Source organism: Leptosomus discolor, chromosome 16 (genome assembly GCF_034619465.1).
Source record: "Leptosomus discolor isolate bLepDis1 chromosome 16, bLepDis1.hap2, whole genome shotgun sequence".
Lineage (NCBI taxonomy): Eukaryota > Metazoa > Chordata > Aves > Leptosomiformes > Leptosomidae > Leptosomus > Leptosomus discolor.
The window spans coordinates 10,189,463-10,209,917 of NC_141406.1; the positions used below are offsets into that span (position 1 = coordinate 10,189,463).

Here is a 20,455-nt window from a genome sequence, read left to right on the forward strand (position 1 = left end):
GTCTTCCCAGCGAGTCCAACTCTCCCCCCTGCTTTTTTTTTTTTTTTTTCAAATTCTGAAAATTTTTTATGATTCCCTCTAAACTTCTTCCAGCTCACTGAATTCCTTCTAAAGGATGCACAAAACCGGACACTTTACTCTAGCTGAGGCCAAACAAAGCCACATCATCTTCCAGATGAGAAGCCACTTGATGCATCCTACAGAACACTTGCTTCTCTTTACTGACTACATTAAACCAAACCAATACAGGGACTACATTAAGTATCTGATGCAGGAGAAAGGTATTAATGAGAATTGAATTTCAAGAGAATTTCTACCTTGGGCAGAAGTTTAGATTTAGCCACGTTCCTGTGAAATGCCATAGATAGGAAGGTACGTTCAGATTTCTAATAGGTGTCCCACCTGACATAACTACCACTAAAAGCATTTCACATTGCCTGCAAAAATCTCAAAGGGAAAGGGCACCCACTCAGCACTGATGATACTGCCTTAAGTTCCCAGAAACAATGGGTTTCTGAATGGGAGACACCCCCTCCAGAAACCTTTGTTTAAACTGGTATTTGCAGAGCAGAAAGACAGGCTGAATGCAAAGCCCTTTCCCGTTCAGCTCTAACTCCTCTGAAGTTTTATAATGTGCAGAATGTTTTCAGTGTGGTGGACTTGTTCTGAAACAGTTTTAAAATTCAGCTAGCCAGCATCAAGCTTATTCGACTTCCCAGGTTGCAGAATGCAACAGCCGATCTAGGAAATATCCAACTAGATTTAATCAGGTGTCGTGTTGATTCATGATATTAAGACTTTTATGTGTCTGTTACTTGACAGGTGCCAGGACGCACACTCAAGACAGCACACAAAGATGAGCTCCGGTATATTAACTGTTCTTGGTGATTTTTGTGGCTGAACTATGGCCACAAAAAAACCCAACACCAACAAACAAAAAACAAGCAACCAGAACATGGTAAGACTATCCACTCTGTATGCGGTAGACTTCAGTAGACTGTTGTCTTTTCACCAGCAGAACCAAATGTAGACCAGCTGGTGGAAGTATTCAAGCCTCTATAAATGACAAGTCACTGAAGACATATCTCGGCATACATCAAACTGAACTTGCAGGTTCCCACTAATCTGGCTACTGCCCGATGCAAACTTATGCTACATACAGGATTATCTTTATCCTATTGAGTAGCATGCCCAAGTACTGATAAGGATCTTCTCAGATGATTCTTTGTCCTTTTCAAGGTACCACAGATGATTTAATTTTTTTTAGCATTACTGTGATGTTTCTCCTTGATTTTACTATGTATCAGTAAAATCATGGATAAATATATGCAACATAGTTGGAGGAAGTGACATGGGAGGTTCAAGTGAAGATATGGCTTGACATACTACATGGAGTTGAAAAGTTGAGTGATTCACCTGAGGAGACTTTTCCCCAAGATATCCTTAACTCTGTAAAGACTTGCATTCGCTTCTTAAACAAAGCTTCATTCAGCATCATTCCCTTTACACGCTGCTAAGCACAGAAAAGGCATGGCACGCAGTATTTTGGAATGTGCCTTGTAACACAGAGTATCATGACCACCTATTGTCAGAGGCAGTCAAATAAGCAGCATGTTAGACAGAGTTTCAGCCCAAGTTATGTTCATCTAATTCCTTGCATCTCTAAATGGCAGAGATGTCTTCAGCAAAGTATTGTATTTAACCTTAAAAATCTAGTGCAAAATAAAAGATTGTAATGTGTTAACACTTACTTGTATTAGTGTAGTTAAACACTTTGCTAAACAAACAAAAAAACGCACAAGGAAAATCTAAGATGAGAAGTGTTGTCGTACCGCCATAAAGGGCTAGAAGTTGCTTTTCAGGAAGAAGCGTATGCCACAGGCATGGCCACAAAGACAAAGGAATGTATGATTTGGCATCCATCGCATACATATGTAGCTGTGGGAGTATTCTTAGGCACAATTTGTTTGAACTACTAGTTACTTAAACACTGTTCTGTAGCATGATCCAGAGAATACAACCTCAAGAATAAGCCCTTCCTATGACCACAGTAACTGCTACATAGCAGGGCGTTCAGATATGGCAAATTTCACAGACTGTAAACTTTAAAGATGCCTAGATCAAATGTCTTAGATGTAATTAACAGTATTAATATAACACAATACATATCATCTTATAGCTGGATAATTAATGTAGTGAATTTAATCTCATTAATGATTATATAACTATAGAGTTAACTGCACTGGGCTATGTTTTTTTATGGTCTCCCTTCCTCATCAACTCTGTTTTCACCCTTCTTGGATTCCTGTCGGATCTCTCCTGCCGTTCATCCATCATATTTTTTCACATATCACCCAACTGCATTCTTTCCTTCTGAGCTTTGCTGTTCAACCACCTGGTTCTCTACCTCTATTTCTTATCTTAATATTGTCTGGTTACTTTACCCCAGCAACAGCCACAGCCTTATTAGCAAGTTGTCTTCCTGCGATAATTGCATTCCTACGTATTATTGACAGGTATTTCACAGACCAGAGTGAGAAAGCATTTACTGGTACAAACTTTGCGCTATGTAATTAGAAATTAACAACTCATTATTTCATTGAAACTATTTTCAAAGACCTTCCGCATTTGATGATATTTATTTACTGTCTTTAAGGTGACTATGCCCTTTGTAATGGGTACAAAGACGCATATATAATGGAAGAAGTGCAAAAAAATTTTGTTAGTCCACACAGAACTCTAAAGAATATGTTTGGTTTCCAAACCCACCTTGAATGTCTGACAGTTCTATAGGCAGTGGGAAGTGAGTGCTTTGCTTTTGAATGTGATCTAGATCTGGACTTAGATGATGAATGATACTTGAATGGTGATCGAGATCTTGACCGAGATCTTTTCTTGTGTTTTTTTCTTTTCTTTTCTTTTTCTTCATCCCTAGGAGGATCTTTGCTTTTGCTTGCAGGCCTTTCCGCTTGTTTAACTTCTAAGGAGGGTAAAGTTCTGACTGCAGTCACAGGACATGGTATACTATTGACACTCTGAAATCAAAGGTAAACAAAGAACAGTGTTCAGTTTTCAAAGTTGCATGCAAATTTTTAATTTGAGAAAGTCCTGTTAAGTGTGGACAACACACAAGCATCTCTAGTCCTTTATACTAAACAGAGGGCTACACCTACTCCTGTGTGTGCCACATACATGCACATTCCGGCAAAGAAACTCTACGATATCGTGCTCTGTAGTCTTGCCAATATACAATATAGGGTGGGGTTTTTTTCCCCAGAAATGCTGGAAAATAATAACTAACAATCACCTTACATTTTTTTGACTCATGAAAGTGCATGAGAAATACATCCATCTTAAGAAAATAATTGTTAAATCAATAACAATCTTACCTCCCACGAACGCTTTATAACCTCACAGTGCTGCATCAGTATTATGTAAAGTGTGCTTAAGTAAGGCTGACATCTTCAAAAACATGCATTTCAGTATTTAATGGAGGCCTATACAGTTCCCCAAAGATACATATGCAAGTTGGGATCTGCATGCTAAGACTGTCAGCTTAACTAGGACATAGTTCTGAAGTTTTCATCTTTAGTTTTTAGAAGAAATGTGTTCTATCAGATATCTTTTCATCTATTTATCCCTTTTATTTAAAAAAAGGATAAGCCTGAAAATACAAATCAGGAACTGCTGACATTCAAAGTCAAGTTCTAGTGTCACTGTCATTCCTGAACTGTGCTGTTTAGATTACAACCTCAAGGAGAACAGGAAATTTAATTAGTGCTGATACAAATTATTTCTGTACTTTGCGAAGTAAATGTTTTGCATATAAAGGGTCGGGAAGATCACAAAAATCATTAACCTCAAAGACAGAACAGGTCCACACACAATTCATGCTCAGTGAATAATTCTGACTGCAGTCAACATACCATACTCCAAGAAATTTTCAAATTATCAGCTTGTACCTGAGAGAATTCTGCTCAATACCTTGTTTAGAACAATTCAAGTCAGGCACTATAGATATGCTCTTCATTTCAAAGCCTGTCATTCCCCCAGCTGCTATATCAAGGCAACTGGAGAAATCAGCTTCCCTCTGTCATAATTTCTGCTCCACCTCATCTGACACTTTCACCATTTGATACAGAGATGCTTACCGTGATTGGAATGAAAAGGAATACATTAAAACCTGAAATAACTGAATTAGAAATAGGTGATATTTTCCTTTCTTTTTACCCTTCTCCTACTGTGAATATGTCTGTCAAGGCAGTAATTGACCACATTTGGATTATCAGAAATCCAGCTTAGCTTCAAGGTATAGAGCCATGACACTTTTCTAAGCTTTAACCGACAACTGCTATCACAATATTTACAAAACCAGCAACAAAGCAGTACTAAAGTAGTTTGCTTCAAGGACTATAAACATGTTATAGCATGATCATTTGAGTGACTGGTTTACCAGAGGCCCATTTCCAATTTTACTAACTTCACAATCCACGTGTAATTGCAGACACCTCATTCCAAATATCAGAATTTCCAAAGAGACCACCGCAGCGACTTTTGTTCCTTGACAATGTTATTCAGCCCTTTATACAATATCTTAGCCTTTGCTTTGAACACTACTGAATATGTAATAGACCAGTTTGCCTTGAAGTAGACACCTCTAATAGCTTGAAACGAAATAGCTGTAGGCAAAGTAGAGTTAAGAGGAAAAGAAGAGATGGAAGCAAAGAACAATGGTTTTCAGCACCCGAGTTCATCTGGCCGCATAAAGCACAAGCTATCGTACCACTGCCAAAAAGGAACTTAATAAGTGAATGACACATTTACTCTTAGGTCACACGTAGAGATTCTCTAGCAATCAGAACGAAGAAGCCCACAACGCGAAGCACCCCTGTGTATCCACCAAAAGCATCGGATGCTGAACCACAGGCTCTCCTTGACTTTCAGGATGCTTACACTAGAGTGACAGCACTGCCCAGGTATCTCTGAGAAAAGCTGCAGGCTGGCTGGCTGGCGATTCAGACACCACTGCTTCAGGTTACTGACGAATCATGTCTGGAAAGCCAGACAGAAGTAACTTCAGCTACCCCATGGAAATATGTAGGCTCTGGAGTGCAAGACAACAGCTAATACACAGGGAGAAGTCATCCACCCATCCAAACCTACGCAACGCACCACTGCGACCACGAGCTCAGGTGATTGATCGTTGTCAGGTTGCAACAGCGTGATCAACTGTGAACAAATGTGCTGATTCCCTCAGTGGCAACTCTGGTTGCCTTCAAGAAAAAAAAACACCAGCAAAATGACCCGATTCACCATCAGAGCAGAACGCAGAGCTCAGTGAAAGAACTTAACATCAGCAAGTTGCCAGGCCACAGAGGAAATTTGTAGGTGTATAAGTAATGCTGCTGAATAAAAATATTTGTAAAAAAATAAACTGTCTTAGTGTCTGGCAAATAGAAGAAGCTGTCAGTGGTTTGTGTTTTTACTAGTGAAAGCTGATCCAGGCAAGTAATGGGAACTAAAATTGGAAGCAAGAATGTAGAAAAAAAATTAAAAGTGTCAAAGCAAGCACAGATACTGGGAGATTATTAAGCATTTCCAAAAGGCAGAAACACTCTGTTTTACTGACCAGGCTCCTCACACCTGCAGGCCAACAGAACACAGATTTGGAAAGCATGGCAATGAACTGGTTACCTGATGAATTTTATTATGGACCCCTTGAAGATGCAAGATTTAAATTTTTTCAGAGCTCTTCTAAGAAGTTATCTTCAAACATTCAGATAGCATTCACTGAATCTCACTTCTTTGTCCATTTTGCATAACAGCACATTTTTTGGCCCTTATATAAAAGCTACAGTCAGATAACTTCACTGGCAGAGTTGTTCCTCAGCATTTTATTTGCATGACTGAAGCAAACTGACTAAAATAACACTTCCCATAGTAAACACTTGGTATAAAAAAAATGTTTCAGAGATACCTTTCTGGAAAACAAAGATGATTCAACAACCCATTTAGCAGGAACGGCTAAGGAAAGAGCTCTGAATCAGGAAGAATTTATAGCTATATGAGAACAGAAATGAGCACTTCAGTTCATTACAAGACATTTGCATATTTGCAGTATTCATAAGACCAGAACACACATTAGTTATTCTGGGCTTACACTACTTAATCGATACACAAAGCCAACATTAGAAGTGAACGAAAAGGTGCTTATTGCAACACAACAAAACAGTAGCATTGTTCCTGGTACAAACAAAATCAACTGGTAAAGAACATTATCAATAATGTTACTAATGCTTTTACAAATGGCTAATATTTCTTCCGTTCTGAACAGCTGAATTTTGCAGTAATTTGAATCCTATGTCAGATCAAAATTGGAAAGAGTGAAGCATGTTAGAACTGTGAAGAGTTAATCAACAATTCTTTTACTTCATTAAAATATGAAAATACTCCAGATTATTTTCTACCACCGTACCTTTTTTACCGCAGATTCCCCAAAGCTTATGGAGATGTATTGCCTGACTGAGAATTAGTATGGAACTATCTACCAGCAATGGAAGTGTATTATCGTTCTGTACATCAAAGTGAGCAGTGACTGCTTTTAGAAGAGTTTGTCAGTCCTAGCCTCAATAAATTAGCCCAAAATGATTAAATAGAAGTAATAAAAACATTTCCTATAGCATAAATTCCTATAGAACAAATTAAATACTCAATACTCAAAGACTCAACAGTTTCATCAGGGTTTAGCTGCTGCACTGAAACACAGCTATTAACAGCACACTGACTGTGCTAAGTTCTTCAAAGACAGACAGGATTTTGCATTCTCAGTTTTGAAAGGTCAGCTGTAAAGAATTAGTGGCTGTGAATCTCTTTGCTGTATAGATCAATATGCCTTTGTATCTTGAGTACTTTGAAGACTAAAAATCAAGGCATAGAACATTCTTAGCTCCCTCACCTATCTTAATTAAAATGGCAGTTCCTAATATTTACCTCCCCCCCCCCATTAAAAATTAAAGTATTTGCAGCATGAGGAATTACAACTCAAGTAATTTTTGACAGTAGGGTTCTTGCCATAAAAAAAGTCCCAAAGGCCACCAAGCTACCCACCCCCCAAACGCCACATTAGTATGTTGCATTTTGGTTTATGTTTTTATCTGTCTTTTTGAAAAAGCAAGAGAAGGGAAATTTACAGACAAACACCACGCCCCCCACACTAAACAGAAGATACAGATACCTGTATTCTGGAAAAAAAAAAAGTAAAGGAAGAAATGAGGGACCCTGAAATATTCTAAAGCATTTTTTCTCTAAATACTTATTGGATGGTTTTCATTAGACAATTACATTTTGCTCACAAATTAACATTAAGAAATTAGGCAAACATTAAATTATGTTATATATTATTATTCCAAAGAGGCATGTAGTAATATCTACAGTCCACTGCTAAAAAAAGTAGAACCATGAAGTAAGCGTGAAAGACGTACACTAACTATCTACAGTTGTTAACAACCCTGTTATGCTCGGCAAAACTTGAACAGCATCTTATTTTTAAACATGGCACACTTTGTTTCACTTGTAAACAGACTACTTTCCATAGAAAAACAAAATCATTCTTACATACAGGACAAAAGTAAGGACAAGCCATCTAAGGAAACAAATGATAAAACACGTCTTCAAAACAGGGAAGATGAAAGAGCCAAAAGAAGTTAAGTTTTGCTTTGTGTTATAGAATCTTTATATTCAGAGGCACAATGGCAGATGACATTTGGGACAAGCCATTGAAATAGAGTTACTTTCAAATCATGTGCCTGTCTGTTTTTGCAGCGTTATGACTGTGGATTTCCCTCCTTGTTTAAATCGGATACTAAGGTTTTTACAGGTAACAGTTCAGGTATTACCAACTATCTTTTACATGCATATCACAGTACTATCACCCCTAAAGCGTTTCTGACACAGGATAAAATACGATTAGCAGAATAATCCGTATTAGAAACCCAACAGACACATTATTAGTTAAATCATGCCCTGTAGACAAAAATCAGACTGTCCTATTCTTGCGGACCACCTATCACTACATCGAGTAACTTTTTTGAAGAAGTTAAACACACCGTGCCATGTCTGCCCAGGCACCAGTGCTGGCCCCTTCTATTTCTGTCAGGTATTACCAGCACCAGTAGCTTCTCAAGAGACACTTTATCCATTAAATTACTTTAATGGTCACTCACAACCAATTTATTTGACAAAAATGCAGGTCTGCAGGCCTGCCTTTGACAGGACAGCAGGGAGAGGACTTTACCTACACAAATTATAATTTACCAGAACTTTTTGCTGGAAGCAATGATTTGGCAGCTTAGATTTTCCTTCTGCAAGACTCCCATAACCTGCTACCATTATCAACTCCTGTGAACAAAAACATTAAGCGCGTGTTCACCAGCAAGACACTGAACCATGCAAATTTGCTTCTGTGAGGCTTGGCTGTGCCTAGATCGAGAACCATGGCCCCGTAAGAGATTCTTTTCCTTTCTCTTTTTCAACTTTTTGCTCCCAGATGCACCTAAGAACAATGCTGCTCAGATGGACAGAGTTAGGGATAATAAAAAGTTTTGAATTTGCACATTTGTAGACAAACAACATTTTAACTCCTGAAAAAGGTGGCAAAAATGTTACAGGCCTAGTATAGCCAGGGTGCCGTACCAAGGCCTACTACCACGGGTGACACTTGGACCTGGAATTCAGCTCGTGCCAAGAGTCAGCATATTTGCTTTGTTAAGCTGGGGCAGGGGGAGTAAAACAAAACAAAACAAAACAAACATACCATCTTAATGTGAGCTCTCCCAATGTCTAACCTACTCATTCAGGTTTTGGTAAATATATACAGGAACGTGCACAACCAGCCTTTAGTCTACTTCACACAAAAATATATATAAACCCAAATATCATCTTAATTTTAAAAATCTAAATGAATTTTAGTAATTTTAGAATAAGGTTTGCATTTCAGATTATGAAACACCTTACTTTATTTGTTTAAAAATAAAAAGCACTTCACCGCAGCACTCCAAATAACCTGGCGTACTCCAACTCTGCCTACCTAGAAGAACGGCAGTTGTTAAAACTCAGGCTGTTTGCTGCTGTAGGACAAAGAACCTATGCTCACTGCAGAATGACGGCACTTCTCTCTACTGACAGATGTGCCAGTTGGCGTGATTCTCCTCTTACAACAGTGCCTACGAGAATCATGTATGTAAACACAAGAGGTGAGATGCCACCAGTTACTGTTTATCCATGTCCTGAAAAAGGACAAAGCAGCTCATCAGTTTTGGAAACTGAGCTAAGCTCCATGTTTTCCAAGCACTGGTTGGAGCAAATATTATGCATAACTATACTGTTGTAATGCATGCAAGAACGGTGAGGAGCCGTTTGTGAAAAGCTGTGCTGCTTCATTGCTCAAGCTCATTTTTCAGCCTTTTGTTCTTCTTGCTTGATTTCACTTTAAGGAAAAACAGGAAAACCATGTAAAAGAAATAATCCAGCTATAGAAAAAGTAGATCTGACTATTTTTAAGATTCAACTGAAGCCAAAAAAGCTTAAAAGCGCTACGTTCTGTGGTATCGACTGTCCTTTACATGCAGTTAGAAATGATTTTGGTCAAAGGTGTAATGTATTCTCAGTACTGGCATTTCTTTCAAGAAATACTAGGTATCAGGAAAATCTGACAGAGGTAAAAAAAGCTTTGCTCATTTAATGCGTTTCTACACAGTGCGACAAGCAGGTTTGCAGCACAAATGCACACTGTGTATACACAGAGATAGTGTTAGCAGCTTTTACACAGTTATTAGGCAGGGGCAATCTCATGGGAATTAATGCATCTCCCATGGACGTTCTCAACTCCTCTTCATGCTTTGTTATACATCTCAGTCATTACTCCATTTTTGAGACACATTTTAAGCTACAAAACTGATTCCACTACATTAACTCTATGACTATGGCATATCAATCTTTGTTTCCTGGACTCCTCATTGGATGCTCCTTCCCCCAATGTAGGAGATGGAATACATTAAGTTACATTTTTGTTTCATCCCTTTGTTTTCTGAAATTTCCACAATTAGTTCCATTGACCAAACTACAAAACTGAATTTACATATCTTTCTCTCTTGACTTTTTACATATACTTTTTTTTTTAATTACAGCCACTGTAGTTACTTGTTACTTTTGCAATCAGTGCTTTTAAATGCATCTTTCTGTTTCTGAAACATGACTGAAAAAGTTTAAGAAAACCCCTGTGCTATGTATTTATTTATAAACTGATTTAGACATCATGATGCAGCTTACTGGATTCTCAGTGTATATACAACAGAGGTTAACACATTCACAGGACGATTTCTCTTATCTTTTCCCAATAAAATTTCTTGAATCAAATGGGCTGTTACAAACAGGCAAACCAGGCAAGTAGAGCAAAAGGCAATTATGCATTGGAACGAATGTAGATGGAAGCTTTTTCAAATACGGCAAATAGAGAGACAACAGCTTGAAAAACCCTCATGTTGCAAAATAAACTTTTATATGCAAAAATCTACATGCATATATCCATATAAACATACAAAAGCGTGTCAATAAGTGAACTACACTTAGAAGGAATATTACTTCTAAAGACATTATGGCATTTTAGACTGTCCGTTAACACAGTACTAACATTCTCAATACAAGAGACAATTTTATTTCTAAAAGCAAGGTCACATCAGCAACATTTAAATATATATTTAAAATTTTAAATAAACCCTTTTATAAAGAAAGCATCTCCAAACCATTTCTATTGGTAAGAGGCAGTGAAACTGGTTACTTTAAAATTCTTAAATACACTGGATTTTTCTGTACGAGAAAAAGAGATGCCTTCTCTGAAACTGTACCTATATGGGAGAAGGAAAAAGACATTTTCAGCAAGTCAGTTACTGAGAAGCAGGATTAGGGTGCAGTTTTTGTTGAAAAGTTCACTTGCTTTTTACTAAGTTCAGCTTAGAACTTCAGTAAGTTCAGATGTGAGTGAGGACACTCATCTGCTCTTCCAAAAAAGAGTCAGCTGTTACTGAAGAGTTAGTGGTTATTTCAGGCATTCTCTTGAAGAAAAATATCAAAAGAACTTTAGCTTAGAAATATCTACGTCCTTGACATATCCCCTCAACAAGGAGAGCAGAACTGCAAGTCTGGAGAGTTTTGCATTGTCATTGTCTCTTTGCATTCACTCCTCGATATATAACTGGAAAAAAGTACTGAACGCTTGTGCCAGTCAGGGAAAATTTGTTAGCAGTAGCAATGAGAATGCCAAACAGGATCTCTTCTGTGATGTGACCACGCTCGATTTGCATATCTGCTTCTCCATGCTGATATGGATCACCTACACTGCAGATATACCTCTTTCAAGTGTCTGTTCTCTGGAAAGTGTTTTCAGGTGTAATCCCTGATTCATTTGGAAAAACAAGAACTGGGCAATGAATTACTTGTCAGGTACTGGAGTTCCTTCTGTGGGAAAGGAAACAATGGAAAGCTATGTCATTCCTTCTTGTAACCAGTCTGTCACAATCAATGTCTGAAATTTTCTATCAGTACCCAGACATGAAGTTTTGCTTGGTCACTGCAGTGATGAGTGATTTACTGGCTTTTCTGGAAGCAATATAATTCCAAAACCAGGAAACTAAGGTTCTACTTCCCCACAATTTTAGTATTTGCAACGTGTATGGAAGGTCTGACTGCAGCATATACAGACAAACACAGAAATTTCAATCCGGCTTGTGAAGGATCCTGCAACAATACCCTAAGCTGCATAAATTTCCAACCCTATTTAGGTTATGTTTCAGGAAACTACAAATCCCATTCCTACTTTTTCCCCACAGCTGTTTACAGCTATTGCAGTGAAGACATAAGTCTAAGGAGACTTTGTTGAAAATGGATTTTGACAGTTTTTCTTCCATTAAGAAAAGAGATTGTCTGGACTTGTTGGAGGTGTCCGTACAGGTGCTGAAAACACAGATTCCTCCGTCTTTTAGCAGGCATGCATCGGACCACACTGGATTAGGATGTACTTATGATAAAATGATGATTAGGCTGAATAAAAATGGGTGACACTCCTGGAAGTAAAATTACCACTTCTTAAGCTAGGACAAGCACTATACTGGCAGAAAGAGAGAGTGGCTCAGTGAAAAGGCTGGAACAAGGGGAAAAGAAAAAAGAAACAGCAACCAAGTAGGAAAATAGACTATTATCCTCCATGGATGAAGTTAAGCAATTAGGAACTTAAATGGAAAATATACAATGTAAATGGGAAAGTGAGTCTTCCATAGAGAACACAGCTCTGCTGCCAAAACCTGCAGATGGAGAGAAAAGCTTCAGGACAGCACTATGATGCACGAACAAATCAATACTTGGAAGGATTTTCCTACATCATAAATTCAAATCCCTCATTTAGGCTTTTAAAATTGTAGTAATTTTCTTGAAATCAGAAAGTGAAACACATTATTTCTTCGCTATTTTAAACGGCATTTTCTGTTTATTAGTAAGGAAAAAAGTAAATGTGCGGCTTTGATGAATACAGGTTTTTAGAGTTTCATTTTGTATTTCATTACTGAAGACTTTTGGCCCAAGATTCCTCTTTAACCTTGTCTACTCAAAAATTCTAAGTCTTATAAAACTGATTTCTAGATGGCTCTACCCAAAAAGATATTTTTATTCTAACTACTCATCAACAGACTGACTAGTAATAGTTCTGTTCACTGCAGAAGATAATGCCAACCAACTGATTAGCAGTTACTTCTGCATGATAAATCCTCTTCTTCCTCTTGTGACAAACTCTAGTAATCCAGTGTATAGCTATGTGAACTTAGCTTTTAATTTCCTTTTGAAACAACAGCCCAAACAGCCAAACAGCAACAGAACTGGCAATTTTATTGTGTTCCTAAAACCCAGTAAGTCATCATCAATACACAGGTTACTCTTAGATTTGGCCTAAGAGTGCAGTATCATGACAACCTACTCAAAACAGAGCTTCTGAAAGCCCTCAAACTGACATTACCCTGGTATTATCTTTTGTGGCTGACTATCCAAACAATGAAAATGGGCGCAAATGGACAAGAGAATTCCACAAGGCAGAAGAAAGATGGAAAGCAGTCTGCCTCTGCCACATGACTATTTCCTAGCAGTCTTCTAGAAAGAAGCAGAGGGTTCCACTCTCTAAGACAATTATCAAAAATTGTTCTTTGAAAGAAGTGCAGGAATACTAACGCTCCAAATCGATTTGCTACAGAAACGTACTTGCTTCTGTTCTCCAAAATAAAGAGATTCTGTTGAACAAACCAAATGGATTAGGTCATTTCATGACCAAGCAGGCACAGGCGGTGTGCCTACTTCCAGTTCTCTGGAAGTCAGCTAGCAGAGTAATTATCCCCCTCAATTATTTCACTGTGAGTTTCTTGTTTTGACTCTTCATTGACTATGCCCAGTGAATAACACGTATACAGGCATTTGTTTAAATTTTGTGCCACTATCTGTAAATTTAGCTTTATTTTTAAAATCATATCCTTATAACAAACCAAAATCTTTCATAATTCCCATACTAAACCTGGGCCTAAAACAGAGAGACAAACATCCCAGCATTCTGAGCTTTTAAGGAGTTTACACGAATTACTAACACAAAAGATGATGAAGAGCAAGCACTATACAGCCTGGTTTTCTCTCGCCTATGTATCAGTTTTCTTCATTAGCAACATCCCAGTTAGAAATCTTAAATCACATAGGTAAGTTCACTAACTATTCATCTCAGTTTCATGTCAGTTAAATTAATAAAAATCAAACAAAACCCAGCAGAACAGGTGCAAAATAAGTCTTAAAGTAAGCTCAGTCGCCTGTGAATCATTTCTGAACTTGAAGATATTTACTTATTTGATGTGAGTAGACACCACAAGAGATATCCAAATACTCCTGAAAGGTAAGCATTCTAATTCATGGACCACTAGCACAGAGTTAAACTTGTAAGCTCATTTTCCTTTCTGTAACTGGCTGACCCCTGAATTATGCATTGTATTTCTCGACCAGTTCTTTAATGACAGATGAGAGACACATGTAAGATAATGGAAAAAGATTAACAGTGTTTAAAATTAAAATTTATCCCCATTTAGAAAAGCTTCTATCTCTTCAGTCAACTTCATAACATGCTGTCAGATTCACACTCTATAGGTAAGTTTTCTGCTAGCTTTATGGTAAAAAGAAATTTATTATATCTTGCTTACCTCGTTATTGAAAGAATTCTCTTCAATTTTCTCAGTTTCTGCCTCTGCCAGAGGGTTTTTTAGGGTCTGTAAGAACAGTGCAGCTTTCCTTTTGCGCTCTGCTTGTAGCTGCTTTTCTTTTGATTCTTTGGAGGCCTGTGCAAGCTTCTCTCTTGCTGCAGCTGCTAATCTATCCTCTAGTTTCTGCTTTGCTAAGAAAGACAATCAAACATAAAGTTGAGAGTGAGTCACACTTGGGGAACTTAGGTTTGCTTGAAACAAACACACACACCACACCATCACAAAGAACCAAACAGCCCCTTTAACCATTCTCAAACCTTTCTAATACATCCATTGAAAGACATAAAAAGGATGCATCAGCTTGAAATTATAAAATTCCAAGCATCTTAATTCATAGATATATCATTTGCTTGATGAAAACCAGTATAGCTGAAGTAAAAATTTTTAAGCTTCAGAAAATGACATGAAAATCCAGTCCTGGAAATTCAGGATACTTGTCCTTTTCTGTTTTCAAAAGCTATCTAAAAAAGTAGCACTGTAAATTCAGAAGCTTTTCCTTGTTAAAGTGATGCACACTCTCCATTTCGGTCTTTCCACAGATGACTACCTTACATTTGCCAGCCCTATTTACATGTTTACACAAAGGGCTGCTTCAAATATTTTCAGAAACTGTTTCACCATTGTTACAACCAACAGTTACTGTTATGTGATTACAGAAAGAGAATAAGCCAATTTATTTAACTACGCACCTAACGGATATTTTGCCTAACCTTTTTCATCTTACACTTCCACTAGTTTTTTTGTTCAACTGCAGAGTTCTTCCAACACACAACTTTTTGCAAATACGCTTTACACTTCATTTTTATTATCATACGAAGTATTGCCTATTGGTATCTACCACCATAGCATACTTTACGCTACTGAAGTTTACAAAGGAACTGCTACTTAGGAGCAAACAAAACAAAAAAACATTTTGAAAATGAAAAATTAAATTCCTGTGGCATACTCATAGTTGTAAGAGAAATACTAAGTTTTTAAGCTGGTAAACACTGACAGCATTCTCCACTTTATTAAACACTCTGCTGTGAAACAGCCTTGGGGAGGAATGGGGGAAATCTGATACCTTGAAAAGATCATTTCATTCAAATTCACACAGCATAGCCTTCTGCCCTTACATGCATAAACAGAGTCACAGGAAAAACCCATACGAAGACTTAATGGCATTGCATTGTAAGAGTAACAAAACATCAACGAGGTGATGTTAGTCTATAAGGGAGTGCTACATCACTGAAAAATAGCTTGAAGCATTTCATTGTTCTCTGAAGAAAATGAGAAACTGACCTGCCTTTTTCTGGGCTCTGTTACTGCAATCTGGAAACTAGAAGTTTAGTGTTTTACTCAGAGGTTGTAACGGCAAAACAAAATTCAGAAAGACCATGCATTAGGGCAAAGTACTCAACCCCAGTGTGCCCCAAGTTTGATTTTAGCTAGGCAACCAATGAAGATTTCATTCTTAACAATAGGCAGGAAACGGCGGGCAAGAACTCTGATTCCTGTTAGCAGGACGGTGAAGACTCAAACCACCTAAAATGCCATACTTTTTCACATGGCACTTTTGTAGCTTGCTTGAAGGACTCAATCTTTCATTTTGTTTTCAGCGTGACATGGGATACCTTGTTTAGCTTCCAGCTCCTCCTGTGTAAGTTGAGGTTTTTTCTCTTCAGCAGCAGTACAAGGAATAGTAACAGCTGGAGCGTGGTTTGAAGCACTATTAGCATTCTCTTGGCCTTCCTTGCCCTCTTCTTCCTCCTCATCACTGTCGTCATCTAATTTAACCCGGTTTTTCTCCAAAGGAAGAAGGTCATTTTCTTTGGCCTTGATTGCAAAGCTTATTGGAGCGAACGATGCTGTGAATGAATGGGTAAGATTTTATACATCATTAGACTACACTAGAAAGCAGGTTGAATTTCTTGGCTTTATCCATTACTCATGCAGACTACACCACAAAAAAACCCAAAACCAACAAAACTTGTATTATCCTTACGTTATGCTAATTATTTTGGGGAAAAGGACAACATAATCTTCTTTTTTCTTAAACAAATGTTGGAGACTGTTTGCCTTGTCAAGATCTATCTCAAAGTCTTTTCTAACACTTCAGTAGCAACAGTGAAAAAGAAAGTTACTTTAAAACCATCTCAGGAATTACATTTCCTGAGATGAGATAAATAATTTCATATTCTGTCCCAAATAAATTTTCGTTTCCGTATTTCTTCTTTTCCCAAATGAACAATCTACTCTTCCAGGCTTAAGATGAAAACGCTCTGTGCTCAGGCTCCTATCTGACACACTACAGTATGATATGGTCCCTTATGCTTCCTTCACACTAAATCAATGGTTTGCACAACAATAGCATTTGGCAGGCTCACAGAACAGTATTTAAAGACTTATTTCCATCTATACGAAAATTAATTACTTTGGGGAACGAACAACATCTCATTACAGGAGCTATAAATGCAAAAGCTAAGTACTTTTCCCTAAACGTCTTTGCTAGTCTTGCTGTAGCAAGACTGGTGGTCAACTCTTCCTTTCAAGCAGCCCCTACAACTCCAACACAAAAGGACAGCACAGCAGACTCATGCCAGCACACCCAAAGGAAAAAGAATGCCTGCAAAAAACATAGAATACCACAATAAAAAGGAAATTGTGGAAGACTTCAAACTAGGCTGTATTAATGGATCTTCAAAAAATACTAAGCCTAGCTAATATATTTCTGTATTTAAGTCAGAACTAATCCTTTTGCCTTACAGAATTTTACTTGGAACGTTTTTTTGAGAATCATTTTCTGGAAAAAAAAAAAAAAAAAAAAAAATTAATCTCTAAACCATTTATCCAAAAAGCAACTTCTAAGAATAAAGAATGGAATTTCTCACACATCTCAGGCAAAGCAACCTACTACCATATGGTCTGCTGCAATATTTATCTTTCTCAGGATGCCTTTTGCATATATATCCTGTAAGATTTCAATTAAGGAAATTTAAATACAATAATTAAATTACATACCAAGGTTTATAAAATATAAGCTTTGCTTCTTGTAATTCTGAGGTAAGGAAATAGGCTCACAAATAAAGAACTCAAGAATTCCAAGAGATGAGATAATATAATAGTGACTGTCCAACTGTTTCATATGACAAAACAAATCCTAAAATGCGATTTTACTCCCTCAGAGGCAGAAGAAAAGTCTAGCGCGGATGTTATGCCTGTATTGCATCCAAGTACTGTATTTAGGTTACAAGAAAGTGGGATTTGTACCATATTAGAGGAAATGAAAATAAGTTTATAGGAATAGGATTGTCATGAAATGACTCACTGGTTACGTTCCATCATCTAAATTTGAGCAGATTATCATCATTAAAGCACAGGCTCTGGTTTGCCGTTTATTAATAACACAACACAAGAAACGGTATTATTTTCTGTTGTATATTACATTCTCTTAATAGGGCACCTTTGAAGACAGGGAAGATCGCTCCTACCCTGGGGAAGCTACTCAACCTGCCGAGAGAAGAAACTACAGAGTACGGCCAGCTAGACAACCACGGCACTGAGCTTGGAGCTTGCAGCCCGTGGAGGGAAAGAAATTGCAGAGAGGAGCAGGAAGAGAGAATTGCAAGGGACCACAGGGAGTAGCTAAACTTATCAGCAATTAAGAAAGCCACTGAAGCGGCAGGAAGGCAGTACCCATCCATGAGAACACAGGTCAAGAATGTTTTTCCTGTTTCGGGATGTTTTTTTTTGTTGTTTTTTTTTGTTTGTTTTTTTTTTTCAGTGGCCTTCAGTTCTAGTCAAAAGATTTAAGTTTCTAGTTTTTACTGAAAACAAGATATTTTAATATATCTTTTCCCGATAGGCCAGGAAATCAGTTCCCACATATAAATAATTGCGCGTTAGCTGACTTTAACTGGCTTCCAAGAGATCCTCCCATTTTGTCCCTCTGCTATGACTGCAAGAGGAAAAATATTCCACTTAGACATGAAAAGGGTCTTTTTTTCCAGCATGACTAACGTCCAACACAGGAAGAGTGAGCAACTGAGTAATAAGCCTACCGTACTTCCTCCGTATGTACGGTTTCAAATAAGGCTACTGCTTTTATTCAGAAGGAATAACTTCTTTCTTGCACAGCGCTTGTAACTGTCAAGTTTCAAATGACAAAAATAAGCTTCTATTGGGGTCACTGATTAAAGCCTTCAACTTTGCACAAAACTGAAATAAAACAATTTATTCTGTCAGACCATAAATACCTGATAGTCTAGTAAGAAAGAAATATGAAAGCAATCAAATTACTTACTTCAGTCCTTTTCTGATGCTTCCAGTGAAAATATTTTCTGCATAATGAAATTCTTTTCCCTACTTTCCCCCTGCCTCTCCCCTCACCTTTTTTTTTTCTTTTTTCCTTAAGTATATGCTAGCAAATACTTTCACACCCAACAAATCATGCTCACATACCTTTCACCAATTTACCATCACTGACAGTTTTAGAAGGAGGAACATCCTTTTTAGTTCCTGGAACTCCCTTAGCACTTGGCTCAGATGCATCTTCAGGTGCATGTTCGTCTGCAAATTGAGTCTCACTTGGTGTATCACTGGCGGTATCTGCTGGAACATCTTCAGATGAAGATACTCCCTTTTCAAAAGAAATGTGCAAGCTTACTAACCGAGTACTTCATGAAAGAATTAATGCAGTGTCTGTGGAGTTGCAATTTTGCCAGCCATTTCAAACATTACATTATCAGCTAATCACATAACAGCTAATTTTACATCAATAACCACTCATGACCAAAAGTCTGCTTCTTAGAAATAATGCACTGCTTCATGTAAACCCACCGGCTGCAAAAACTACTGACCTACAGTAAGAATGTGTTGTTATTTTACAGCGAAGAAAATGTTCTTCAGCTGGTACTCCTTCATCAACAACTGCCTTAAAAATTACGTTTTTAAAATTAGACTCTAAAAGCATATACTTTTTCTTTTTTCCCCAAAGTATATTCTTTTAGGTCTTGATCTCCAGGGTCCAGGACAAAAACCATTAAAGTTAACTCACAGCAACAGAGTGAAAGCTTATGACATTTTTCCGAATGTACAATTCCATGATATCTTCTTTACAAAATCAAGTTTTACAGGGATCAACACAGGTTAATGTGTTTGATTGGTTTCCACGAGATAGCTGGGCCTGTCAGTGTTTTTTGTGGTGTTAAATTGATTCAGTACAGATGTGCTGAGATTTTCAAAAGAGTAAAGAATTACTGGTTCTACAATCCAGGACCGAATCATTCAAGACTATCTCTAAACTCGCAGTAAGAAAATTTTAAGATAGATCTTGTAGAACATTAAAAATATTTACATGGTGAGTCAGGTGATAAGTAAAGTAACATGTAAATGAGCCCCTCTCAATAAATAGTTTGGTTGCTTTCCACTGGCTGCTGTTAAGTATACTTAATGTTGAAATACCAGGTATTGAAAAGATACTTTCATTGCTCCCTGCAGTCATTCTCTGACCAACAGAACTAATTTCTGAAAATCCTCAAAGGGGAAAACCACAAGGAAATCAAGGACTTCATCCTGTATTTACTGAAGCCAGTAGTACAATTTCTTATTAACTTTAATGGCCAAAAGGAGAACAATCATTTGAATTAGTTGTCTATACGTACATTACTAAAGCATAAAGATAATATTGAAATCATTATTCTACAAAATTAAAGAGAATGGCATTATCTACAAAACCATGCAGTAGGAAAATATGCATAGCTACACATGACCTCAAGGGACTTAAACCAGTTTCTGCTTGCTTCTCAGCTGCACTCATTTGAACACTTAAAATGAATCCTTTATTATTACACTTTGGTTAGTGTACGATTTCCCCCCCCGAAACAAATGTTAACAAGTCCTTATTAATTATGTAAGTATTATGAATACTGCAAATAAGAAATTCTACAATAATAATCAGCATTGTGGTACAGGACAAGTGTGCATGTAATTTATCAACTCCATAAGATCATATTTACCACAACTTATCTTTAAAAACAGCATTTTCAAAATGTTTTTCACTACTAAAACAAGATACTAGACACAAATGTTTCAAACAGCAACTAGTATTTAATTTCTTCATTTTCCACAAAGCGATTTTGAGGAGT

The 20,455-nt window shown here is 37.4% G+C and overlaps 1 protein-coding gene across 4 annotated transcripts in view; it reads right to left on the reverse strand.

Moving 5' to 3' along the window:
• Nucleotides 1–20,455, reverse strand: part of SFSWAP (splicing factor SWAP) — a 50,482-nt gene that overhangs the window by 12,683 nt on the left and 17,344 nt on the right. For all 4 annotated transcript variants that reach the window (XM_086474035.1, XM_009948625.2, XM_086474038.1 and 1 more), the window contains 4 exons: nucleotides 18,771–18,948; nucleotides 15,944–16,177; nucleotides 14,271–14,461; nucleotides 2,770–3,035 (listed from right to left, as the gene is read on the reverse strand). In XM_086474035.1, coding sequence (XP_086330161.1) covers nucleotides 2,770–3,035; nucleotides 14,271–14,461; nucleotides 15,944–16,177; nucleotides 18,771–18,948 — 869 coding nt within the window. The remainder of the gene's footprint in view (nucleotides 1–2,769; nucleotides 3,036–14,270; nucleotides 14,462–15,943; nucleotides 16,178–18,770; nucleotides 18,949–20,455) is intronic.